Source organism: Anas platyrhynchos, chromosome Z (genome assembly GCF_047663525.1).
Source record: "Anas platyrhynchos isolate ZD024472 breed Pekin duck chromosome Z, IASCAAS_PekinDuck_T2T, whole genome shotgun sequence".
Lineage (NCBI taxonomy): Eukaryota > Metazoa > Chordata > Aves > Anseriformes > Anatidae > Anas > Anas platyrhynchos.
The window spans coordinates 77,853,331-77,875,379 of NC_092621.1; the positions used below are offsets into that span (position 1 = coordinate 77,853,331).

The 22,049-nt window shown below is 36.7% G+C and overlaps 1 protein-coding gene across 4 annotated transcripts in view; it reads right to left on the reverse strand.

The window, feature by feature from the left end:
- MSH3 (mutS homolog 3) overlaps positions 1-22,049 on the reverse strand; it is a 112,988-nt gene that overhangs the window by 8,080 nt on the left and 82,859 nt on the right. For all 4 annotated transcript variants that reach the window (XM_072030781.1, XM_072030780.1, XM_072030782.1 and 1 more), the window contains one exon: positions 18,832-18,989. In XM_072030781.1, coding sequence (XP_071886882.1) covers positions 18,832-18,989 — 158 coding nt within the window. The remainder of the gene's footprint in view (positions 1-18,831; positions 18,990-22,049) is intronic.

Below are 22,049 nucleotides of genomic sequence, written 5' to 3' on the forward strand. Positions count from 1 at the left end.
TATAATAGCTGGCCACAACAGTATTTAAAGCCAATCAAAACCTTGAAAGAGAATCCCAGTGTAGCTTTTTTCTCTCAGTCTTTTGCTGTATCTTTCTCTATTGTAATTGCTTTTGTTGCCTACAGAAGCACTAGCAAGATTCTCATTATTTTATGAGGATCTTATAATTGCCAAGAGTAATTGACTACCAATACCCAAACTATCTGGTTGAACACAGTATGGTTATGTTTTCTATATATTCTCCAGGTCCTGCCTTTAAAATTTTGTATGGGGGTATACATAACTTAACAATATGCAAATCTGCAATTATAAATGAACTAATTTTGGTTGGGGTAGGCATTATGATGCAACGAGCACACTGAATGGTTATGCGCAATATTTCACTGAATATGTGTTTGCATACATACACACTGGGTACACTCCCACATACTCCAGAAGAAAGGTGATTTTGCACATAAGCTAATTAAACTTTACATTAATTTCACTGAATTAGGCATACAATTCAGGATACTGAGGCATTGTGAAATTAAGATTTTTTTAAACCACTTGCTACTGCAATCCCTTTAAATGCCTTAAACATGTACGACAATGTTAAGAGCTATGAACACACTGCTGAATTTCTCATAGTGCCCCGTAACCTGGCTTGCACATTTCCTAGCTTGGTTCAGCAAGCACATACTATTGCAAAATTGAACAATCCCCATTTATTGCAAGGTTGGATAGATCTACAGAGAACAAGCGATTAGATCAGTTTTTAACACTATTAGCTACAACTAGATTCACCAGAAAAATAAATATTTTTTTATGTCTCAAAAACCTCTGGCTTTGTAATGGGCAACTTTTAACCTTACTCTCCAACCCTAGGCTTATTGGCATTATTATTTGATCATTTTTACTTGTTTTTTCATTACAGAGACAGCACCTATATAGCCAGGCAGACTGTTCTGCACCCATGACGATTACACTGAGAGCTCTCAGTTCTATTTTTTTCTCGTATTGCATTATTTCCATAGAGCCCTCCAAATCATTTAGTCATTTTGAATCTAATTTGCATTTGTGAAAATAGTTTTCAGAACTTCCTCACTAAATGCTCAAGATACAAACAGAAATGAGCATTATCTTTCTCTTGTTAACAACAGCTGCAAAAGAAGCCTTTCTTTTCAGTATCTCAAAACATTCAAATCCAACTCTGCCTTATCTACAGATCAAAAAAAAAGTGTATTTTGAAATGACATACACACTCTTAAATGTCATCCTTGAGAACAGATAAAATTGTTCTTTCTACCTCTGCCCCTTATCCTAGGAGAAGCAATGTGATAAGCAATATTATCCCAGAAAGAAGTGAGAATAACTATTTCAATAGTGTATGCATAAAACAAAGAGTTAAAACGCAGCAAGGCATTACTCCTTAAATATATGAAAAAAAAAGCCATGATACAAAGAATTATTTGGGTCAAAACAACTATTACTTTAACAATTCTTTGAGTTTAAATCAGCAATAATAAATTCCACTAAACTTCTAAAAGATTCAATTGCTTTTATTTTATATATTAATGTATATTGTCTCCTAAATATTTTTATATATCAAAACATTATGCATTTTTCTGTAATGTTCAATGGAATCCAGATGATTTACCACTGTTATCAGCTGCTCGATAGGTAACACTTAGGATGTTATTCTGATGAGATTGTTGGATTAGAAATGTTAAGAAATATTACAGATGCTCTTACAGATCTTAAAGTTGCCAGCACTTAAGCAACTATTTAAGCAACTATTTTTTTTATTAAATTTATTAAAGCAACTGTTTATTTATTCCTCGAACAAGGTGCCTACACTGGGATCAGACGCTTGTCTAAATTTTATTTGTAAGCAAAAGTAACCATTTCATTAGATTTTAATACTCTATTTTTAACTACAGTAGAAAACAATATAGAGAAATAAACCAAGACTAATGAGCGATCCCTAGTAGAATGATGCAGTCATGTTATTCACTACCCAAATTCTCTTTTCTCTCCTCTCTTTCTTAATTAAAAAATATTAATAAAGAAAATCAGGGAAAAGGGTTGCAATAGAATAGGACAGACACAGAAGAAAACCATTAGAGCAAGAGCAACACCACTCAACTTCACTAGCTCTGCCTGTTGAACACCAGCTATTGGAAGCAGTGACACATTTAATATGAAAACTTCCATTTCTGCTATGGAATTTCTAAACCCTATGTTCAGAAAAATTACCGCATTCTGCCCATGAGGAGCATGCAGGCATCCAATGTGAAGAGTGCCTCTTTAGTGCTGGCAAGAGATCCATCACTCCTCAGCAAATGCAATTTGGCTGGAAACCACTTGTTATAATGTCTCTTTGACAGCCAACCAAATTTCATAAAATTAAAAGCTTTTCATCTTTTAATATTCAACACATTTATTATGTAAAGAAAAAATACTGGGAGGCATTATCCCTTTTCAGTGCTAGATTTCAAGTGGTAAGGATCCTTGTCCATAATCTCCATATATAACAACAGCAAATGCAGTGTTTTCATAAATTAATTTTTTGGAGGATTAATTAGACAATAGGCAGGCACTACCTAGCTTTACGCAAAGCAGTTATCACTACATGCATAACCTGTGTGTGGCCCCTTTGAGAAGATGATTTTTTTGATTTTTTTTTCCCCTACAGTAGCAGCATTCAGCAGCATTGCTTTTTTAACCTGCTTTCCTGAGTCAGTGCATGCACACAACATCGACCTTTTCCAGAGCAAACGCTCACGATTCTGGGAAAGTATCCTATGATATTTTGTCCTGCAAGGCTCCGTAAATGCTGATAATTTTCTAATGATACAGGGTATGATACCGCTCAGAAACCCCTAGCATAAAAATAGCATTAACATTTTTCTTGTATCCCAGGAATTTTTATGAAGTCAGTATCCATTTAAAATTGCTCTCAACAGGCATGAACTCATACTGGGACACTGTATGTCCCCTGAAGTTACCTCAAAATCTGGTGCTTTCAAGCTCTTGGTCAGCTGGGCAGGCCAAAGTCCTCTGACAGTCATCCATGAAAATGTTGTAAGGAGGGAGGAAATGAAATTAAGGCCACTGACCTCTTCTTAGGGCTCCATCACTCAGCACCCTGATATTACTGCTCCCCCAAAAAAAGGAGTGTCCTGGAGCAGGGGACAGACTTGCAGACCGGGGATGGCTCAAAGTAGTCTGAAATGAGATTATTTTGGAAGGGAGCAGGGAGTGTCATCACCGTTTCCCCCCTCCTGAGAAGTGCTGCTGCCCTGTGCTAGCAGCCCTGGGGTGAAAGTCACAACTTGTATGTTAAACCAGAAATTGCCCCAGTGTGACAGACAGCAGAGAAAAAATTGAAAAAATAATGATCTTCTCAAGCAGAAAAATTCATCTGAAGTCCAGAAGTTTCTACTTGAGTCTGTTTCCATGTTATCTTTTAGAAAAAGTTATCCTACTTGCTGCTGACTTGGTTATAAAACAAAGAACACCGTGTGGACCTCAGGTAATTCTGTTCTTTTACGTTAGTGTGAATCCTTCACACTACCTGTGAAAACGACCAAGCAGTGGTCTGAGGCCTACCAGTAGTAAAAAAGCAACCAAATGAATTCCAAAACAAACAAAAAGGCATTTCCGAAAGCCTTATTTTCATACACGAATGGCATCCCGATGCCATTCATTCATTTGTAGTATATAAAACACTTAATGTTGAAAAAAATTAAATGAAATCTAAGATTTTTCAACCTTGATTTTAAAAAGATCTACTTGACTAAAAGTCCTTCTGACTAAAATACCAGAAAAATGAAACCCATTGCCTGTTACAGCAGAATAAATCTAATTAGTGTAGAGCCTCTATGGACTGCCTTTGCAAAGGCTGCAGTTATCAAGAAAAGGCATTCAGATTTCCAGGTATGGTTTGATTTCCCAGGGATCAGAATTTAAAGCCAGACTTCTCAGAAGGTACCCATAGTCAAATTATTTATTCATCAATAATAACTAACACTAAAACAGAATTACTCTTTTCTCTGAGCTTATCTCAAGCAACAGTTGAACAATAATGCTCCCAGCAACAACAAAGAATTTCTTCTGTGGTTCAGAGAGAACGCTGAGAAAAACACAAATAAAATACATGCAGAATGTGACCTTACAATTCCACTCACCCCCTCTCACACAACACCTTCAAAATGTCATTTCAAAGCTCACTGTATTTGAACAGGTGTTATTTAAATTAAAATCATTTCTTTGCAGAAAACAGGTTGGAAAAGTGTGGGTATTAAGTGAAGAAGATGTTTGTGAGACCAGAAAATTTGATATTGATGAATATCAAATGTGAATGGCAGAACGCAATCAAAATTTCATTTCAACGCTTAGGTTAAGTCTTCCATTGAGCTAGGTTTTAAGTTTCTATTAGGCATCCAGCTGCAAATTTAGTCAACTGCAGTCTTAACAGACAAATTAAGAGTATTAGACAAGATTTAATGTTAACATATTAACTTGAGGGGTCATTCCCACCCCTCATAATTGCCAAGCAGATACTATAAACACAATTAAGACACAGTCCTGCCCTCCTCATTGCAAACAGCACTTATCTCAGGTTAAAAATTATTTGTAGTTTGCAGGAGGGTTTGCTGAGAAAATGAGAAGAGAAATCCTGAACTGGGACTGGCAAGCTGGCTATTGCACGCAGACCTACCACACTTCCAAGCACCCAGCACCTTTAACCAGAACAATCATTATGTTTTGCCCACAAAAGCAATTTGAAATCCTGCATATTTTAGAAACACTCAAACTGCTAATGAGAATTTCACAGTGGTTATTCTAAAAGTAACCCAAGTCACATAGCTTAACTTCTGGCTACTTTCCATTTACAATGAAAATTTAGTAATTCTTCAGAAGATAGCATCTGCAAATTTACAACAGTTCACTGGCAAGAAACTAATGCTTCACACTCCCCCACAGAGTACTGGTAAATCATTTACTTCACTTCCATCAAGCTATTGCAGATACAAACCAAAAACTAACAATAAGAAAAAAAATATCTTACTGAAACTGCAATTATAAGATTAAAAAACAAACAACAACAATAAAAAAAACTCTTATCCAAAGTATGACAGGATGCATTGTTATAAGGACAGTTATTTTTGCATTTATGGGCAACTTCCGAGAAGTAAATGTGTGCAAAGTTACATGGACGACAGTGACAAAAATTAGAAAATGTTCATAATACAAACCTATTTACAGTAAACATGCATGCACATGCTCAACTGTTTCTACAGCAGCTTATTTGCAAATTATAAATGAAGAAATACCCACGGTATGTTACCTAATTTAAAAGAGCAGTAGTTGAAAAGCCTGACGATGCATTACACATTTAGTGTAAAATACATTCTAATTTTGCAATTTATTATAGACATATGATGTTCTAAGTCACTGACAAATTAATGAAACTAGTAAAACCTAAGACCACTATCAATACATACTTTGCATTATGCTTAAAAAAAAAAAAAAAAAAAAAAAAAAGGCAAGTCCAAAGTGATTTTAATACTCAGTTTCATAATCTTGTTTTTAACATGTTTTTCCATATCACTAGGTAGCTGAAGTAGCCAGAACAAATCATCACTTAAATCCTTATTGCCTTTTGTAACTAGCCAACAGAGACCTGCTGCACACACCGGCTTTCCAGTATACTGAAAGAAATGAACCTAACAGATCAGCTTTCAAGATGTGAATGGCATTGATTTTTTTTTTTTTGCTGAAAGCCACAGGAAACAAAACCAACCAGAGATTGAAGTGAACATTCAATATTTTAAAAGCTTCACCTCAACTGGCAGAACCAGGTAGGACTGATTTCAGAAGAGCCAACACTAGTCTAATCAATACAGTCACTGAATGACCAGCAGTTACCAATATTCGCTCATTTCTGATGCTTTTTAAGGCAACAGAAGTACATCTGTTCTTGGGAAAGGTTTATGCTAGATCGCCTCATGATGAATACTTGAATATGTTCTTTTCTGAAATTCAGCTACAATACCCTCAAAAGCACTAGCACTCGTTAAAAAAAGAAAAATAAAAAGGGGAAAAAAAAGGTCATCTAAGGCATCACTGACTGTTAAAATAATCCAGCTGGTGGTTCACTCTAACATTTCCCATTGTATTTTGAAATTGAACTTTCTTGAGCCTATGTTGCACTTTCTCCACTCCACATGAATTGCTTCCTGCAGCAGCTGTCTCAGAGGAGGTGGGCGTCCAGCAACATCACAAACACACCACGGTCCTGCAGCTGGGCAGATGAGCAGAGGAGAACCCCCAGTCCTGAGCTGGGGAGTGGATTTACTTGCTAACATTTCGTTTCACCTAACTCCCATGACAAAAAACTTGGAACAGGTTACTCTAAGGCTGTGGGGTTTTGAGTAACTTAGGTGAGTGATCAGCAATGCGCTTCCCTTTTCTAAGCATGTGGAAAGAACAAAGTTTGGTATGGCTGTGTGTCCTCTGACAGCGAGCTGAACTCCTGCAAAATTCCCCCCTCCTTCTCCCACTAATATTAAGTTCAGTCAATATCCAAAAAAGGGATTGGTTTAGTGATACTACATTTATGCTGAAGTGTGCAACTCTCAGTGATTTCTGGAATCCTCTAAAACTATGAGTCTCTTTGGCTGGAAGTTTCACAACCTTCATCAAGATGTTTGACAGAACAAAGTGCAGCAACACAAAAGCAGAATTAGAACAAGCAATTAGAAGAACATTTTTAGGAACAGAGCCTTTTATGCATATTTGCATAATATCCAACAACGTTTTATGCTTAGGTTTTCCAGCAGTATCTGTAAGTTTTATATTCATATACATCCATAAAGAATCCTGAGAAGTATGCAACCAGCATATAACTTTACAGCAAACTAAGCTGTATTCCACCAAAAACTGCGGACAGTAATGTAAATTCTGTGTTGGAGGGTGAAAATGATTTTATACCTAATACATGAACAGATTGCTCTCTACAGGTCTGTCAGGCTTTATGTGAAAAATGTATACATTTTACTGATGGTCAAGAGAAAGAACACATTAAAAGTACAATCACTTTGCTGAAAGATGTTGTAAGACTAGATATTCAAATCAGAGTGTTTATTTGCAAGCCATCAGTGTCAGCCTGAAGAAGCTGAAAACATGATAAAGCCAAAAACCCACCCCTAGAACATGCACAGGTTTACACTTACTACTCTCAGCTTCCACTGAGGGAACTCAAGGTAATTAAGTTAATGTGCATATGTAGCTGAAGGATTGAGGCCAAGGGGGGATTAAAAAGCAGGAACTATAGCAACAGCCTAGGGACAATAGCTGAAGCATTTGGCATAAGTGAACTTTTCCCCTTTAAACCTGTGGACACTCCTGAAAATCCAATTCAAATTGTGACTAGGTTAAATCCTAGCATGGGTCAGTTTTAGAAAGGTAAGTACCCCGTTTCGGGGAAGGAGTTTCAGCCCAGCCTTCCTGTAAAACAGCTGGTCAGCTTCACATGCAAATTCTCTTTTTCCTGTTTGTTTGTTTTGTTTTTTTCCCCCCCCCCCCCTGTATACCATTACAAGCATTAATATGCAGCGTAAATTATTTTATATATCTCACTGTAGATATAAGTAACTGTCTGTTATTGTCTTAAATGAATTTTCAAACTTGATTTAAACCCCTGCAAACTAAACAGTTTTTTGTACTTACAGATTTTACCAAATGCCATGTATGTAAGCTGAAGACTGTTTTATTAAATATATACATTATTACATGTATATGAGATACAGACCTAACTATGCAGGTGCATGTTACTATGAAATAAACAGACATGAAACTAAATTAGCTCTAAGTACATGCAACTTAGAGCTATATTAGAGAATATATATATTAGAGAATATTCTCTTAGAAAATATTAATTTAGTAATATTCTGTAGTTACAGAACACTGTCAGAAGTAGCTACAGTTCAAATGCACTCCATATATCCAAGACATAGTAACTTTTCTGAAAAAAAAAAATAAATAAAAACATTTTCATTTTAACAACGCTAACTGCAACTTTTACTCATTCTCTTCTTTTTCAAAAAGAATATCTCCACGTGATAGAAAATAGGTGCAAAGAATTTAATACAACCTCCCTTTTTTTTTTTTCCCTGAAAGCTGAAAATAATTTACCCCAGAAGTGTAATTTTATGACTGTAAAGCATAAATGAAAGGCTTAAGTCATTTTTGTTATTCTGGCAATAAACACAAATACAATTAAGCAAGAACAAAATGAAACAAATTACCATGCCATAAAGAAGTAATATTTCTGAAAATTACTTCTGGGTCTTGACAGCTAACAAGTTCTGTTGGTCTGACTGTCACTGTTGCTTTCCAGAGTAATACAAATACTAAAACAACTCTTGTTTAGCCTATCTGTACACAGAATTCTAGTATGAACTTGCCAGTCACTTGGGATTGCTTATTATGAACGGTTCCTTACTTCTCTGCACAAAACGCAAATTAATGTGTACAGCAAAAATAATAAGCATTGCCACGTATAATACAATGGTGTGAAAAGAGACCTTTTGTTCTGACATTTTCTGACCCTTATCTTTCAGAGTCTAACTGCATGGGCAAATCGAGAGAACATAGTTGTTTTCAAAAGAAAATGTGAACTCCTAAAATCAAAAAAAAAAAAAAATCAGGTGAATAAATAAATAAATAAATAAATAAATAAATAAATAAATAAGGCATCAACGAAGCTTTTAGCCAAAACTATGCAGTTTATAGAAAAGTAACTCTGTTAAATACTTAGCTCCTCCATAACTTCTGTTCAGCATTCTCTCAAGGCAATTCCTGTATTACACAGGATGCCTGCAGACAGCGCTGGCAACCACAGCTGCCACCTCAAGAACGGAATTTAATAGCTCAGGTTTTATGATGGAGATATGAAGAAGCTGACTAACTGAATCTTCATGCCAGATTTCATGATCTAACTGATATTTCTAGGACTGACAAGAAGACTAATCTTCCTAATCCTACTTTGTAAGCCTCAAAAAAAAAAAATCAATAAAGCTTAATAAAGCAATAAATGGAACCAAGGAATTTTGGAGTTTGGTAATTGGTCTTTTGAGTTAAGACAATAAAGTTCATAAACATGAGAGGTAATAGGTTATTCTGGTAAAATATGACAGAGATTGCCATGAAGGATAACTACTTAATAAGTATGTGAATGCCCATAATCTATGCCACTCCAACCCAGTGATCTGACTCATTTCTGAGGCAGTGGCTGCCACAAGAATTCAGAGAAAGGCACAGAAATTGTGACATGGGAATTATGCTGAACTTCCGAGAAATAATTATTTTTGCTAAAGATTAAAAATAAAAAATCACATACACATGAACTCATGTATAATTCCAGGTATACCTTTATCAGTTTAAAAGCTATTACCAAATCCCAATCAATTTAGCTCCCTAGGAGTGAAAAGCACTAACTTTATATTCCATTCATATAACAAAGGACTAAAATCAAGATGGGACAGGCTTATTTGAAACACGAAGGCTCCCCAAGTCTTTCCTGCACACCAGCAGTCGCTTTGAAAAGCTATCAGCATGCCTCCCCCTTAACAATCAAGGTTAAGCAGGCAGTGTAGATTTGGATGGATGGAGGACCCATTTTTTCATGTTTAGTAAAATCACTGCATAGGAAGTGACTTCTAATCAAGAATGTTTCTAAACCATTTTCAAGCTGGCGAGTTCCTGGGCCGTCTCTTTGTAGATAACTCTCATCCATGAAACAAACAATGCATAAGTAGGAAAGAATATAACAAGCTGAATTCTGGTCAGAACGAACTGCGCTGTTTTTCAACCATTGCTTTCCTATTGCTGGGGCAAATAACACAGTTTCTGCTGTGAAGCTCTGAAAAAATGGTGCTTGCTATTTATTTATTATTTTAAACAAGCATCTGTAATTTTTTCCCCTCTGTCCTGGTCCTGTGTTGCTGCCTTCCACTGATCTGCTAGTAAAACCAGAATTAAGTAAGTGCAACATTACTTGCTCAGATAAAAAAAGAAGCTGGGAAGTTTTTGCCATCAGCAGTTAGACCACTGGAACACCCATTTCCACTAATACTTGACGAGCCATATTTCACTTTTATTCTTTAGTGATTTACCTCAGATCTCAAGGCATTGTGAAAAGCGCCTGGAAAGCATCTCCCATTCAATTTTTGTTCTGAGTGAAACATTTTCTTTTTCTTGCTTCACATACCACTCTATACCGTGCTTTCCAATTTTCTGAAGATTTCCTTAAAAATGTACTCTCAACAAACCTCGCAACATTTTAGTCTGTTAAAGTAAATCATGCAATTTTAAATACCTTTCAAATTTTAATGATAGTGACATTCCAATGAAGGAAATTAAAAATAAATACAAACATCCAAAATTGATTGCCCAAATGTTTGCAGGTGCTAATAAAGTATTTGCTTTACATCACGATTTTTAATTATACTAAAATCTGTAATGATGCCATAAATACATGCATTTTATCTGCTTAAAAATATTATGCTTGTTTAGAGAGAAAATACTGAGGTTCGTTTACTAGTTTCTTTCAGCTCCACATACTTGACAAAACAGTAATGAGTGTGTCAAATTCTCAGAATTAAATAGCTGTTATTTTTTCAGGAGGTAACATCCAAATGTATATTGGAAGATCTGTCCTCTTCTGAGAATCAGTTCTATCTTTTAGTGATGAGACAGACATCTTGAATAAAACACACGGGAAAAAAAAAAAAAAAAAAAAGAATTACTGTATGCTTAATGCAGATTCTTTAAAGAAACATGGATTTAAAGGCCTGGATTTCTTTTTTTTTTTTTTTTTTTTCAAAATTTTACTTCAAAGAAATGCTCATTGCTAAACCCTCCTCTTAGCTGTAAGAGTATTTCTTTCCACTTTATCATCTCTTATAGACCATGCCAAAAAAGGGCAACTACTGGGGACGTTAAGAAAACTTTAGTTGTTCCTAAAGATCACTTAACTGTATCAAACTGTAAGAATTTGCTACACCTAGTCACAGTTCTGCTTTTGTAATAATACACTTGTAGGTTGAATAAACTTGCTTCTTCTACAAGGGAGAGCAATTACAGATGGATAGCCATGCTCTGCTGTACACAGTAAGTAGACTTGACAGAAAAAATCATATTACCTGTGTGCTCTTGAGTGCTCTGCATCTCAAGTCTGTGCTCTGCAGCTGATCATCATGCCAGTGACAATACATGAGATTCTTCCAGCACAAGGAGCAGCAGAAACAAGTAGTGTATACCAATGAGAAAGACATCAGACACAGACCCTGCAGAAACAGACACCTGCAGTCCTTGCAAGGGCTACAAAGACAGGTTATGAAAACAGGCCAGAGGCCACGTCCATCCCGCATTCTTGTGGTCACAAACGTTCCCTGTTTCCTGGACAATAAATTATCTTTTAGGTGTCAATTCTTACAGCAGAAAAATAATATGGGTGAAAGTACCCATGATGGCTCTAGTGCCTCAGGCGAAAAATACCATTTCAGTGTATATAAATGTCCCTTCCTCCCCACGTATCGGCAGTGCGGATCTTATTGCACCTGATTGACACAAGTCCTTTTACTCCCTGGATGATGGAAATGAGGACTGCCTGTCACATCCCTCAAGCAGGGATTCAAATACTGCTTTTTCAGATCTAACATCAAGCTCACATACAAAATAGTGTACAATGTTCACACATTTAAATGGAATAGCCTGCAAGCTTTGCAGATTTCTGGACCAACTGAAGATATTACAAGGCAGCAAGCCTTGACAGGCAGCATGGGAGGCACAGTCACCAGCAGCAGAGCAGCAGCCTGCACTGAGTTACCCACTTCGAGAAATTTTGTGATGAAATACCTTAGCCTTCAAAGTAGCTTCCTACTGACAAAAAAAAACTAAGCTTCATCAGTGCCACCATGTGAAGTGAGGTATATGTAGAAAAGATGCCATTTCTTCCTTAGACTGTAATGCACAATATAAGTTGACTGATTTGTGCAAAGGGCTGAAGCCATAGCTGCTCACATTATGCAGAGAACACAGAGGACAAAAGGAGGTTTTTTTCCTGTTGCCTACTCTGGTTTTCTTAGAAGAGAAATAAGAGTTGTATGGTCAGCAGTCCTGGGGTACCTCTACAACAGAGTGATGCTCGTGATGTTTCAAGAAATCAGGGTCAGCTGGGATAGAAAAGCCAGGCTGGAATGATAGGATACTCCGGGGAGACACTGACACAACTTACCTTGCTCACTGACACTCCTGTGCAAGAGTGAGTAACATGGGATGTGTTTTCAAGCATAGATTCAACCTATTCAGAGTTGATTTTCTGGACTCTGGAAAGACTAAGCAGATGAGGGGTAAGTACAGCCCCGTGAACTGTGTTGCTACATCCATAGTTTGTGAGGACAGAACTGACACTGACACGGGTAGGACTTCAGATGCAATAGCAGGAGGTGATCTTATGTTGGTGAGCCTCTCAATAACACTGTTGTTATTTGCAGAAATTGCAATTCCTTCCCTTTGCTAAACCAAAATCACCCTTCTTTGCAAGGTATTTATGCCTGGAACTGGATCTCAGCTGTTGGAATTGCATAAAATGACCCAACTGAGGCCAGCGGTGAGGGAGATGTATCTCATTATTTCAGTGTTGGATGAAGCTGCCAGTTCTCAACCAATGCAGAAAACATCTTTTCCTCTCCTCTACCTCCTCCCTCACCCTATAAGCTCACAAAAAAATAAAAGTTTCTTATGTTTGAAGGGCAGTAAGTTAGACCTCTGAGCCGGGGTCTGAAGACTACCTTCACGGACAGCTCCAAGAAGTTCTGCCTGAAACTGATGGTCTCCCTCAGCTTCTAGGTCTGGGAACGCAGGAAGACCACATGCATGCCAGAGACATGTGCAAGTACCTCAGCGTGACACAGTTACTGCTGCAACAATCAGAAGCATCAGGTCACTGCATTAAGTCAGCCTAATTTATATGGCTCTACAACTTTGTCATGCTATAAAGACACGTGAGGATCAGCTGCCCAAAGATTTCTGTACTCTACTTTTAGTAGCACAAACAGCTATTAGAATTTTTCAAAATTATTACACAGGGAAGAAAGACATGGAAGAAAATAACAAAATAGCTATGTAACTTGAACACTGGAACAGTGTCTGAAGGACTCTGTATATAGACACACAAGTATGATCTAGAAGAACAAATCCATCCCTCCCTGAGGTGAGTAATGGCCACCTGTTTTCACAATGTTTTATGAAGAACAGTGGAATTAGAACCGAGTTCCTCCTAACTCTAGACTCAGTGATTAGGAATGCTTTCTATGTTAAAAATACGTCTAAATCATCTGTTACAGGGATAAAATGTAGGTCAAAGTCGTGCATATCTAAGTACAGATCATGTGATGTGCAGAGCCAATACCAAGACAACTGTCTTGAAGGCTACCTGCACATCCTACACAAAACAAAAGAATTAAACTGCTGCTTATCTAGGCAACCTTCAACTACCAATTATTAACTTGCATCGCCAGCCTCCTCCACCCTTCAGTTTTCTTAATATACCCTCTCTGACAATTCAAACACCGTTCCTCTGCCATTATGAAGATTAAAGACAAAACCGAGACTCAGTAAACAGAAAGAGAACTCCCTTGAAAGAGAGGAGGTGTGTGAGTGGGCAATCCGCATGCATCTCACTGATGCTTCTTTGTACTCCACTAACCTTTGAGCATGCAGTACATAACCTGCAAGAGGCAGCTTTCAGATGCAGTTAAGCACTCTGCAGCGTACTGGTTCAGGCAACTGAAGCTGTCCTTTAAATAGCACGGCCCAGCTTGGCTGACGGTACAAAAACCTCTCGGGAACAGGCATGGTGCTGTAGTGTGACTGTGCGTGCTGGTGTCTGACCACTGGGATAAACGCAATAGCTTGCATTTTACACTACAAGAGAAAGGTAGGCAGGTGAGTACTCTACAAAGGAATTCCTTCTTTTGCCTCTCACTGTCTCCTAGCGTTGGCAGGAGTTGTCTTCTTAAAGGTATGCTTTCTACTGAAAGCTTGTGATTTCAAGAATTTGATTCTTAGGACTCTGAATACAAGGCCCTCGGTAATCTGAGCTATTAATTTTCTTGCTTATTTGAACATATCTTAGCTTCAAATGGTTACAGCTTTCTTGGCATCTCAGTTTTGAAAACTGACCCTTACGAGAGCTACTGTTGACCTACAGGAAGTGGATTGAAGGTTTGTAGCTGTAGGAAATTATTTCAATAATAGATCAAGTGCGACCTCTTTACAGGTCAGCTTCCTTCAGCAGCTAAACACTGTTCCTTCTGAATGTGCTATTAGGTCAACAGAATTTCTTTCATTAGTTCCTCCGTATGTGTGTGTCCACACTTGCTTTGTCATTTTACAAAACACACAGAGAAGCGTTATATTGATATCAATGTCTAAATAACTAAATGAGTAGGAGTAACACAAATTGAAGGTTAATTTAAAAGAAAAATTGAACCCATTTACTGCATTAAGAACTTTCAAACATATTGAAGAATTAAACACTCAAATCCCAGTAAAAGTCAATATAGATTGAGCACTGACCTTTCCAAAACTCTTAAATTCCTAGCTATAATGAAAGTGATTAAATGAAATTCTATGAAGCAAAGCTTGCTTGAAAATATTATCCATTATTGAAAAAAATGAAAAAAATATCCACCAATAAAACATCCTCAAAAGACTGTGTGCTCCTTCCTCGTTACATAGCTTCCGTTACAGCTGGCTGGCACAGCAAAAGGTCTGAAAAATTGTACCTTATTTGTACAAAACCAGTTTACACATGCATTGACTCATGAAAAAGTGAATATGGATATGTGGAAGTTCAAGTGAGAGATTTATACAAACACTTCTTTACTCAAACACAGAAATTATTCCAAATATAGCTATAAAAAAACATAGAAAAATAAAGAGAATTGTTTAGTATCTCTTTATTCTGACACTTTGAAGCTTGAGCCACTTAAAAATGAAGCAGACCTTTTACTCTGTATTTCATACCCCCCTCAACACCTGCTTTCCAGGATGAAGACCAAAGCATTGCTGTGGAAATGGCAAGGTTGTTTTTACACATAAGAAATGATGGAATATGGTGATAGCCCACAGGAGCACTCAAAAAACTCCTTAAGTGAATAAAGCAAATGGAGGATTGGAAGAAATTGCTCATGCCCCCCAAAGTTTTCAGTTTGCAGACTTGTAATAGCACATCACCTGGGTTTAGGGGCATTACGCAGTGAAAGGATCTCTCCTTTTCCCCCTCTTTAGGATGAAATTATCAACTCTACTCAGAAATGTTTGGACAAGCCCTAGCACTGTATTGTATTTGTTCACCTTGTAATGAATCATTGTTATTTCCACTGTACCTCTAAGCAAGACATTTCCTTTAAACTACAACCCTTTTGCAGCTTTAAAACGTTTAATATAATGCACTATTTAAAGTCAATTTAGAGAAGCTATAATACATAAATACTAAATATATCCAAAGGAATAACCATAGTAGCAATCTTTCAATTTCCATGGAAACCCTACTTAAAACACAAGATACAAAGCCTAGATGAATGTTAATCTCTTAAACCTATATAAATTCACACTTCAAAGATGCAGTCTACCATCAAAAAAGTGACTGCAGAATACAGCATCAATATTCAAAAAAACTTAGGAAGCACCAGAACTGCTGGTGCTCCCGATGCACAGAGCTCCTCATACAGCCAGCCGGTAAAGCACCCCTCGCAGCAGGGGTGCTATGGTAATAGCAGCATCTAGAAATACAACACATCAAGGCAGTGATGAAAATAACTTGGAAGCTGACATCTTCCTGTGCAATGTTTTTAAAAGATTAAAAATATACCGAAGTTATCAACAAAAAAATCCCATTTTCCAGCAAGACACTAATGGCCTGGGGTGGCAGTACAGAAAGGATGTCTGCGTAACTGCATCCTATTAAAAAAAAATAAAAACAGATAAAGAAAACAAAATAAAAACCCTGAACTGTGAGTAAGAGAAAGAGCATGAACAGAAATTTCTTCAAGCTCATTCCTTACCAGAACAGAGTTCCTGGCAAAAGCTGAAGCTTTAGAAATGTGTTGTCAGCCAGTCAGAGCATTAAAGAAACAAAGTAGGACCTATCATGTCATATCTGAATTTATTATTTCTCTCCTCCTACTAGGCATTACAATCTACAACAAAATTAACTTCCTAGGGCTAAGAAATATCCTGAATATAGCACCACATTAACCTGTCCTGATGAAATTACGTAATTTAAGACCTTCTCCAGAACCCTGAAGAACAAAACAAAACAAAACATAGAAGTGCCTGCTTCCTTGGCAGTCTCTGAGCTGCAGAATCTGATCGGTTTTTCATTTTCTCACTGGAGAGGGTGAAGTTCACAATTTGGGTATGGTTAAAATGAAGCAGAAGTTAGAAAAAGACAAAGACAACTGGGTGTTGAAGACCACTTTGCAGCTACTGAAGATCAAACACAGTGGGACGGAAAACAGCCGTAAGAACTCACCTACCCAGAGAGCGTGGACGATCACTACTTGGATATATAGAGCTAGGAAGACCCCTAAACTCCACAGGCAGAAGCAAAATCAACATGCAAGCACCCTCCTAAACACTGGTACTGTAAGGAAAGCCACAGCTGGATCAAGATCTAATATCCCATACATACATAGCAAATCGCTAATACCTGTCCCAGCAGTAGAATACATTCACTTAATTTACATTATACAGAAGTGAAATGTTTAAATCAGTGCACAGATGAGCAGTTCCACTGCATCTTTTACAGATCTGACCATTTTGGATTTCTGAAGGAATGTATTACATAAACCAGTGTTTTTGCTTCCTGTTACTCTTATGTTAACCTTTTAACTAATGCATGATTATTACTTTGTAAATAATAAAATTTCAATGTGTTCTTGATTGATTTTGAGCCAATTAGTTTAATTACCAGTGCAATGACAAAAATTTAAGTAATTCTTTAGTATACTTTTTTGAGTGCTCATCATTTCAATTTTGACACATTTCACATTAATTGATGAAAGGCATATCCATCTGAGTTTCCAGAGCTAATTTAGACAGGTAAGAAAATTAATCCCCTGGATTAGAATCTCATTGGGCTCCAAATTAAATGGTCTGAAACCTCACAGCCAGTAGGTGACATACCTTAATCCCTTTGGCTTGAAATCAAAAAGCACAAAGCAGCATGACAGAAGGTAAAACTGTTATGAGAACAGATGCAAAAATACCCACAATGCAGAAAAAAAGCTAAGTGGAATAAGAGAAATGCACTGGGAACAGGTGAAACTCAGATATATTAAATTCAAGGATTTCACACTACAGAGGACAGAAAGCAACTTGTTCACTTGACAGTGGGCACAGAACAAAATCTCACTCCTTAGTGACCATGTCACATTCCTCAATCTTTCTGCTGAAATAATCCTGTTGTAATGATAGTCAAACAAAATTAGAGGGAAAGGGATACTGAGTGTAAGAGAAACACATTTATGCTCTTATGGCTGGAAATTAAGTCAGTGTGAACACAAAAGCAGCACTCTGTGTTCACTGAAGAAACACAGAGCACGACAAAAATAATCTTCAAATTGTTAGTAACATTGGAATATTTTTGCCGTAAAATAAATTACATCTTGTGTATCTCCACATCCTCTCAGAAACGTTCATTCAATCAAATAGTCAATTACTTTCAACATAGGGTACGGAAAAAAAAAGGTAACTATTTTGAATTTTCAGCACCAATTAATTTTGGAACAATAATACAAATTATTTTCTAATTTGTTCAATGGCTTTAGCACTGAAGTGCATCAAAGCATTATTTTGTTCGTTTTTGTCATGACACAGTGAGGCATAAAAATACAGTATCTTTGTATGATGGAGCAATCCCATACGAGCAATATTTCAAATTCTGCGTTAAAAGTTAACTCTGAAATGCAATCTTCCATCACATTTCATGGAGGATAATTCTACCACAAATACATAATCTTTGTGAAACTCAGAACCATAAATAATTATCCAGCTCAAATAACATCAGTAACGCAGAACTTTTGCTGATTAAAAAAAAGAGAGAAAAGAGGAAGGAGAAAAAAGGCTGGATAATCCTCGGTAATACCTGGCTATTGAATAAAAGTTCGGACTGCGCTGGTAATCTTTAGAAGTTATTCAACGTTATTTTAAATATGACACTAAGACATGCCAGGTAAAATGAACTTCCATTATGCATTCTTTAAAAGACATCAAGTAACATATGTACAAGACTGATAGTACAGAAAAGAGAGTAAGAATAGGGCATATGTGGACCCAAATTCTCAGTCCCAAATATTGGAAGTATGCACAACTGTGATGCGCAGCAGAAACTGTGACATGATTTTCAGAGTTAACAGCATTCATTTTAGGGGAAACATCAAATAGGTATTACCCAGCAGAGTATTTGACTGAGATGTCCATTCAGGCAGATGCATTTAAACATCTAAATCTTTACTGCGCCAGACACATTAACATTCTTCTCCTTTAAAGTCTCAAAAATTCCAAAATAGTTTCTGTAGTCAAACAGCTGAATAGAAAATCATGAAACAAAACCTAACGACCAGTGTATGTATTTAAAAATGAAGGAGAAAGCTAAGTATAAATTCTAATGTTCTACCTGAAAAACAAAATTATATTTTGATATACACACACCCACACACCCCATGCTGTAGTAAAGTTTTCGTAAACATACGGAAAATTTTGAAAGATTACCTGGTAAAAATACCATCCACAACACCAATTGTTGACTCCTCTGCAGGAACGTAGGAACCAATCTGTGCCATGACAGTGATCAATGCAACTTGCTTTATATAGGAGCTCTTTCCTCCCATGTTGGGTCCAGTTATTATCATGACCCTTTCACCATCTCCCTGGAAACACAGAACAGTGGTTAAATATATTGTCTGTGTATGATGCATATAGAAAATCTGTTATGTATACATATGCTCAGAAAGATACAGGACACGTCCTCAGGATTAAACATTCTGCTTCTATTTGAATAGCTTCATTCATTCTTAGAGTTCATCACATTCACTTCTCAAGATATAATGAATTCTCAGATGGATAAATCTTCCTAAGATCTCTCCAGGCTGGTGAGAGAGAAGCATAGCAATCAACACGCATTGCTCTGGAGAAATATGGACAGAGTGCGGAAGATTTTTCCCTTTCTCCATCAAGAAACCAGGAAAGCACTCCAAGAACTTTCTGTGCAGTTTTCTTTGGAGAATGGGAGAATCTCATCAGCTTTCAGAATAGGCACTGTCACCCCAATTTGGTTGTGATCTGGATTCCTCTCCAATTTGAGTTCTCATTGCCAAATGGTATACAAAGATCCGACCCAGGTTAAACCCTTCAACATACCCACATCCAAACAGACTGGCTACTACAAGAAATCAAAACTTCTCTGAGTTTAGCAGTACTTGGTTGTAACACAGACATTTCAAGCAGACTGCATCCAATCTCCGATTGATCAGTTTATCTAATCACTGAAATCCTACGGAAGATGTATCAGACACAAGCATTCATCTCAGCTATAATACCTCTTCTAGTACTTAAACCTGTCTATGGCGCCAAAACAAAATATTCTTCCTTTGGTGCAAGACAACTCCTCACACAAAATTAAAACTCACCAATGAACATATAAAGCCTTCTCAGGGCCTGAATCAAGACTAGGAAATTAAGTTATGAAAGGACTTCAGATAAACAGACTTTTATTTTGTACTACAACTTACAATGAAATCCAACAATTTATGAATTAACCAAAAGTCAGCATATTCCATTGCCCCATGGGACCGGCAGAGCGGAAAGGATAAGCTCTGCATAATGAATATTAGCCACACTACTTAGGAAACTTGGAGGTCATCAAGCACTATGACAAGAAAAATATGAGTATCTCCACAGAATCTCCTCATGATCTTTTCAATTTTGCTTTTCTTTTGGGTTTTCATTCTTGTCAACAGCGAGGCAAATAAAATTCATATAGGACTGACACTTTTATTTTGTAATTCAGATCATACAGAAGGTACATGCACCCAGTATTTACTGTATGTAAAAGCTGTTTAGTTTTTACTAAAAACAACAACAACAAAACCGAAACACATTCATAAGGAACTTGCAATAAAGTTAAAACATAGAAAATGACATTATCAGGAATGAAGGATGGATGTAATAAAATGCAGATGTCTATAAGGGAACAAAATTCGTAACATCCTGTTCTCCAAGGTATAGTTTCAATACGGCTACTAAAACTTTGTCAGGGCCACCACCACTTCGCTCAACACAAGAATTTACAGATACTTAAAAGCAGAATGAGTTAACACACAAGTTTCTTGCATGGGTGTAGTATTTCTGCAGGGTCCCTCCAAGCACATACAGAGACTGGTGGTTGGTTTGCAAAGCCAGCTTTTAGAAAAACATACACTGCAGCATCAGCCCAGAGAATCCATCCACCCTTACTAATGCATGCAACCATAATCTAACATCTTACTGGAATATATGATAAAGGTACTAAAAAATTCCGTGAGTATTTGGGGAGGAGAGGGAGAATGAAAGTATAAAATGTTTATTTCAGGACACTGCAAGAAAGCTTTCCTGAAGTTAGATATCTGACAACATTTCAGTTGAAAACATGACAGAAGATGCATTTTCCTGCTGATTCAAACACAACAATTAAAACTAGAGACATTTTAATAAACTGGATTCCCATCCACCTCTCTCAAAAAAGAGAGAACTCAAACCAACAGTATGGTAGGAGGTGATTGCACCATGACCACTTGCTTTTGTAACACTCAGTACCTGAAAAGCCAACATAAGAAGGAGACTAAAGGAAGAAAGTGCATGATGATTACTGAATGAAATGCTGATTTTTTTTTTTTTGTAAGAGCCATCTGTCGCTTTTTTGGAGTTCAAATAAATTTTTGAAAATGTTCTATGGAGTATCACACAGTATCTATATCCTTGTTCAGCACAGAACAGCATTTAAAAATATTTCCAGAGAAATACACACAAACTTGAACAGCGCTTACCATGGCAATATTCCATGCTGACATCTGTTACCTTTTCTATGTTTACTGTATCAAAAGGCAGTTAAGTATTCAGAGGTAAGTTGCAAACATATTTTTATATTCATTAGGAAGAGAAATGTAGTATTTAAAGAAAGATATAGACAAATAAATATTCAACAAAAAAGTCAAAAGGACATACAATTTAACAGGCAGGTTTTAGTTTTTCAGGGGGAAAAAAAGGAGAAAAAATAAAATATGCTCATCAGAGACTGATTTATGAAATAAAATAAGGCGGTGTTTTCTATCTAAGGTAATTGCATATTTATACCAATTTTACGTAATGTAGGTTATACAGTTTAGGTACTGTATAAAAAACATTAAGTTGTAGCCCTTTTTGACCTGCTGACAACACCACCAAGTAAGTTAATAGTCTTCCTACTTCTCAGCATGCTATTACTTAATTCTGTTGCAGAAAACAAGTCAGGGAGACCTATGGGTAGCACAGAGTCTGCAAAGCTACACATCAGGGATCTTCATCTATGTTAATATGAATGGCTTGTTACAACTAACGTGCAGTCTACACTGTGTGTACACAATACTACACAGTGAAAAGTCAGAACTCCAAATACGCTTCATCAGACTGTGAAATGCTGTGTGAATTTAGCACTTCCAGAAAGAAAGGAAAACATATAGTAGAGAAATACCTTAAAGCATCTGAGCTATCTTAGAAATAATTTGTAAGACTGAGCCTGCAAATGTGACACAGAAACTCAAGTGACTGATAATTTGTATATTATATGCCCATGGAAAAACAAACATTAAAAATCTCCATAAATTTGAGATAAATTTACTACAAAATGTAGACTCTCTCTGATGGCATTGGTTAAAAAAAAAAAAAAATAGTAATTATTCACTTATCTTTTAAAG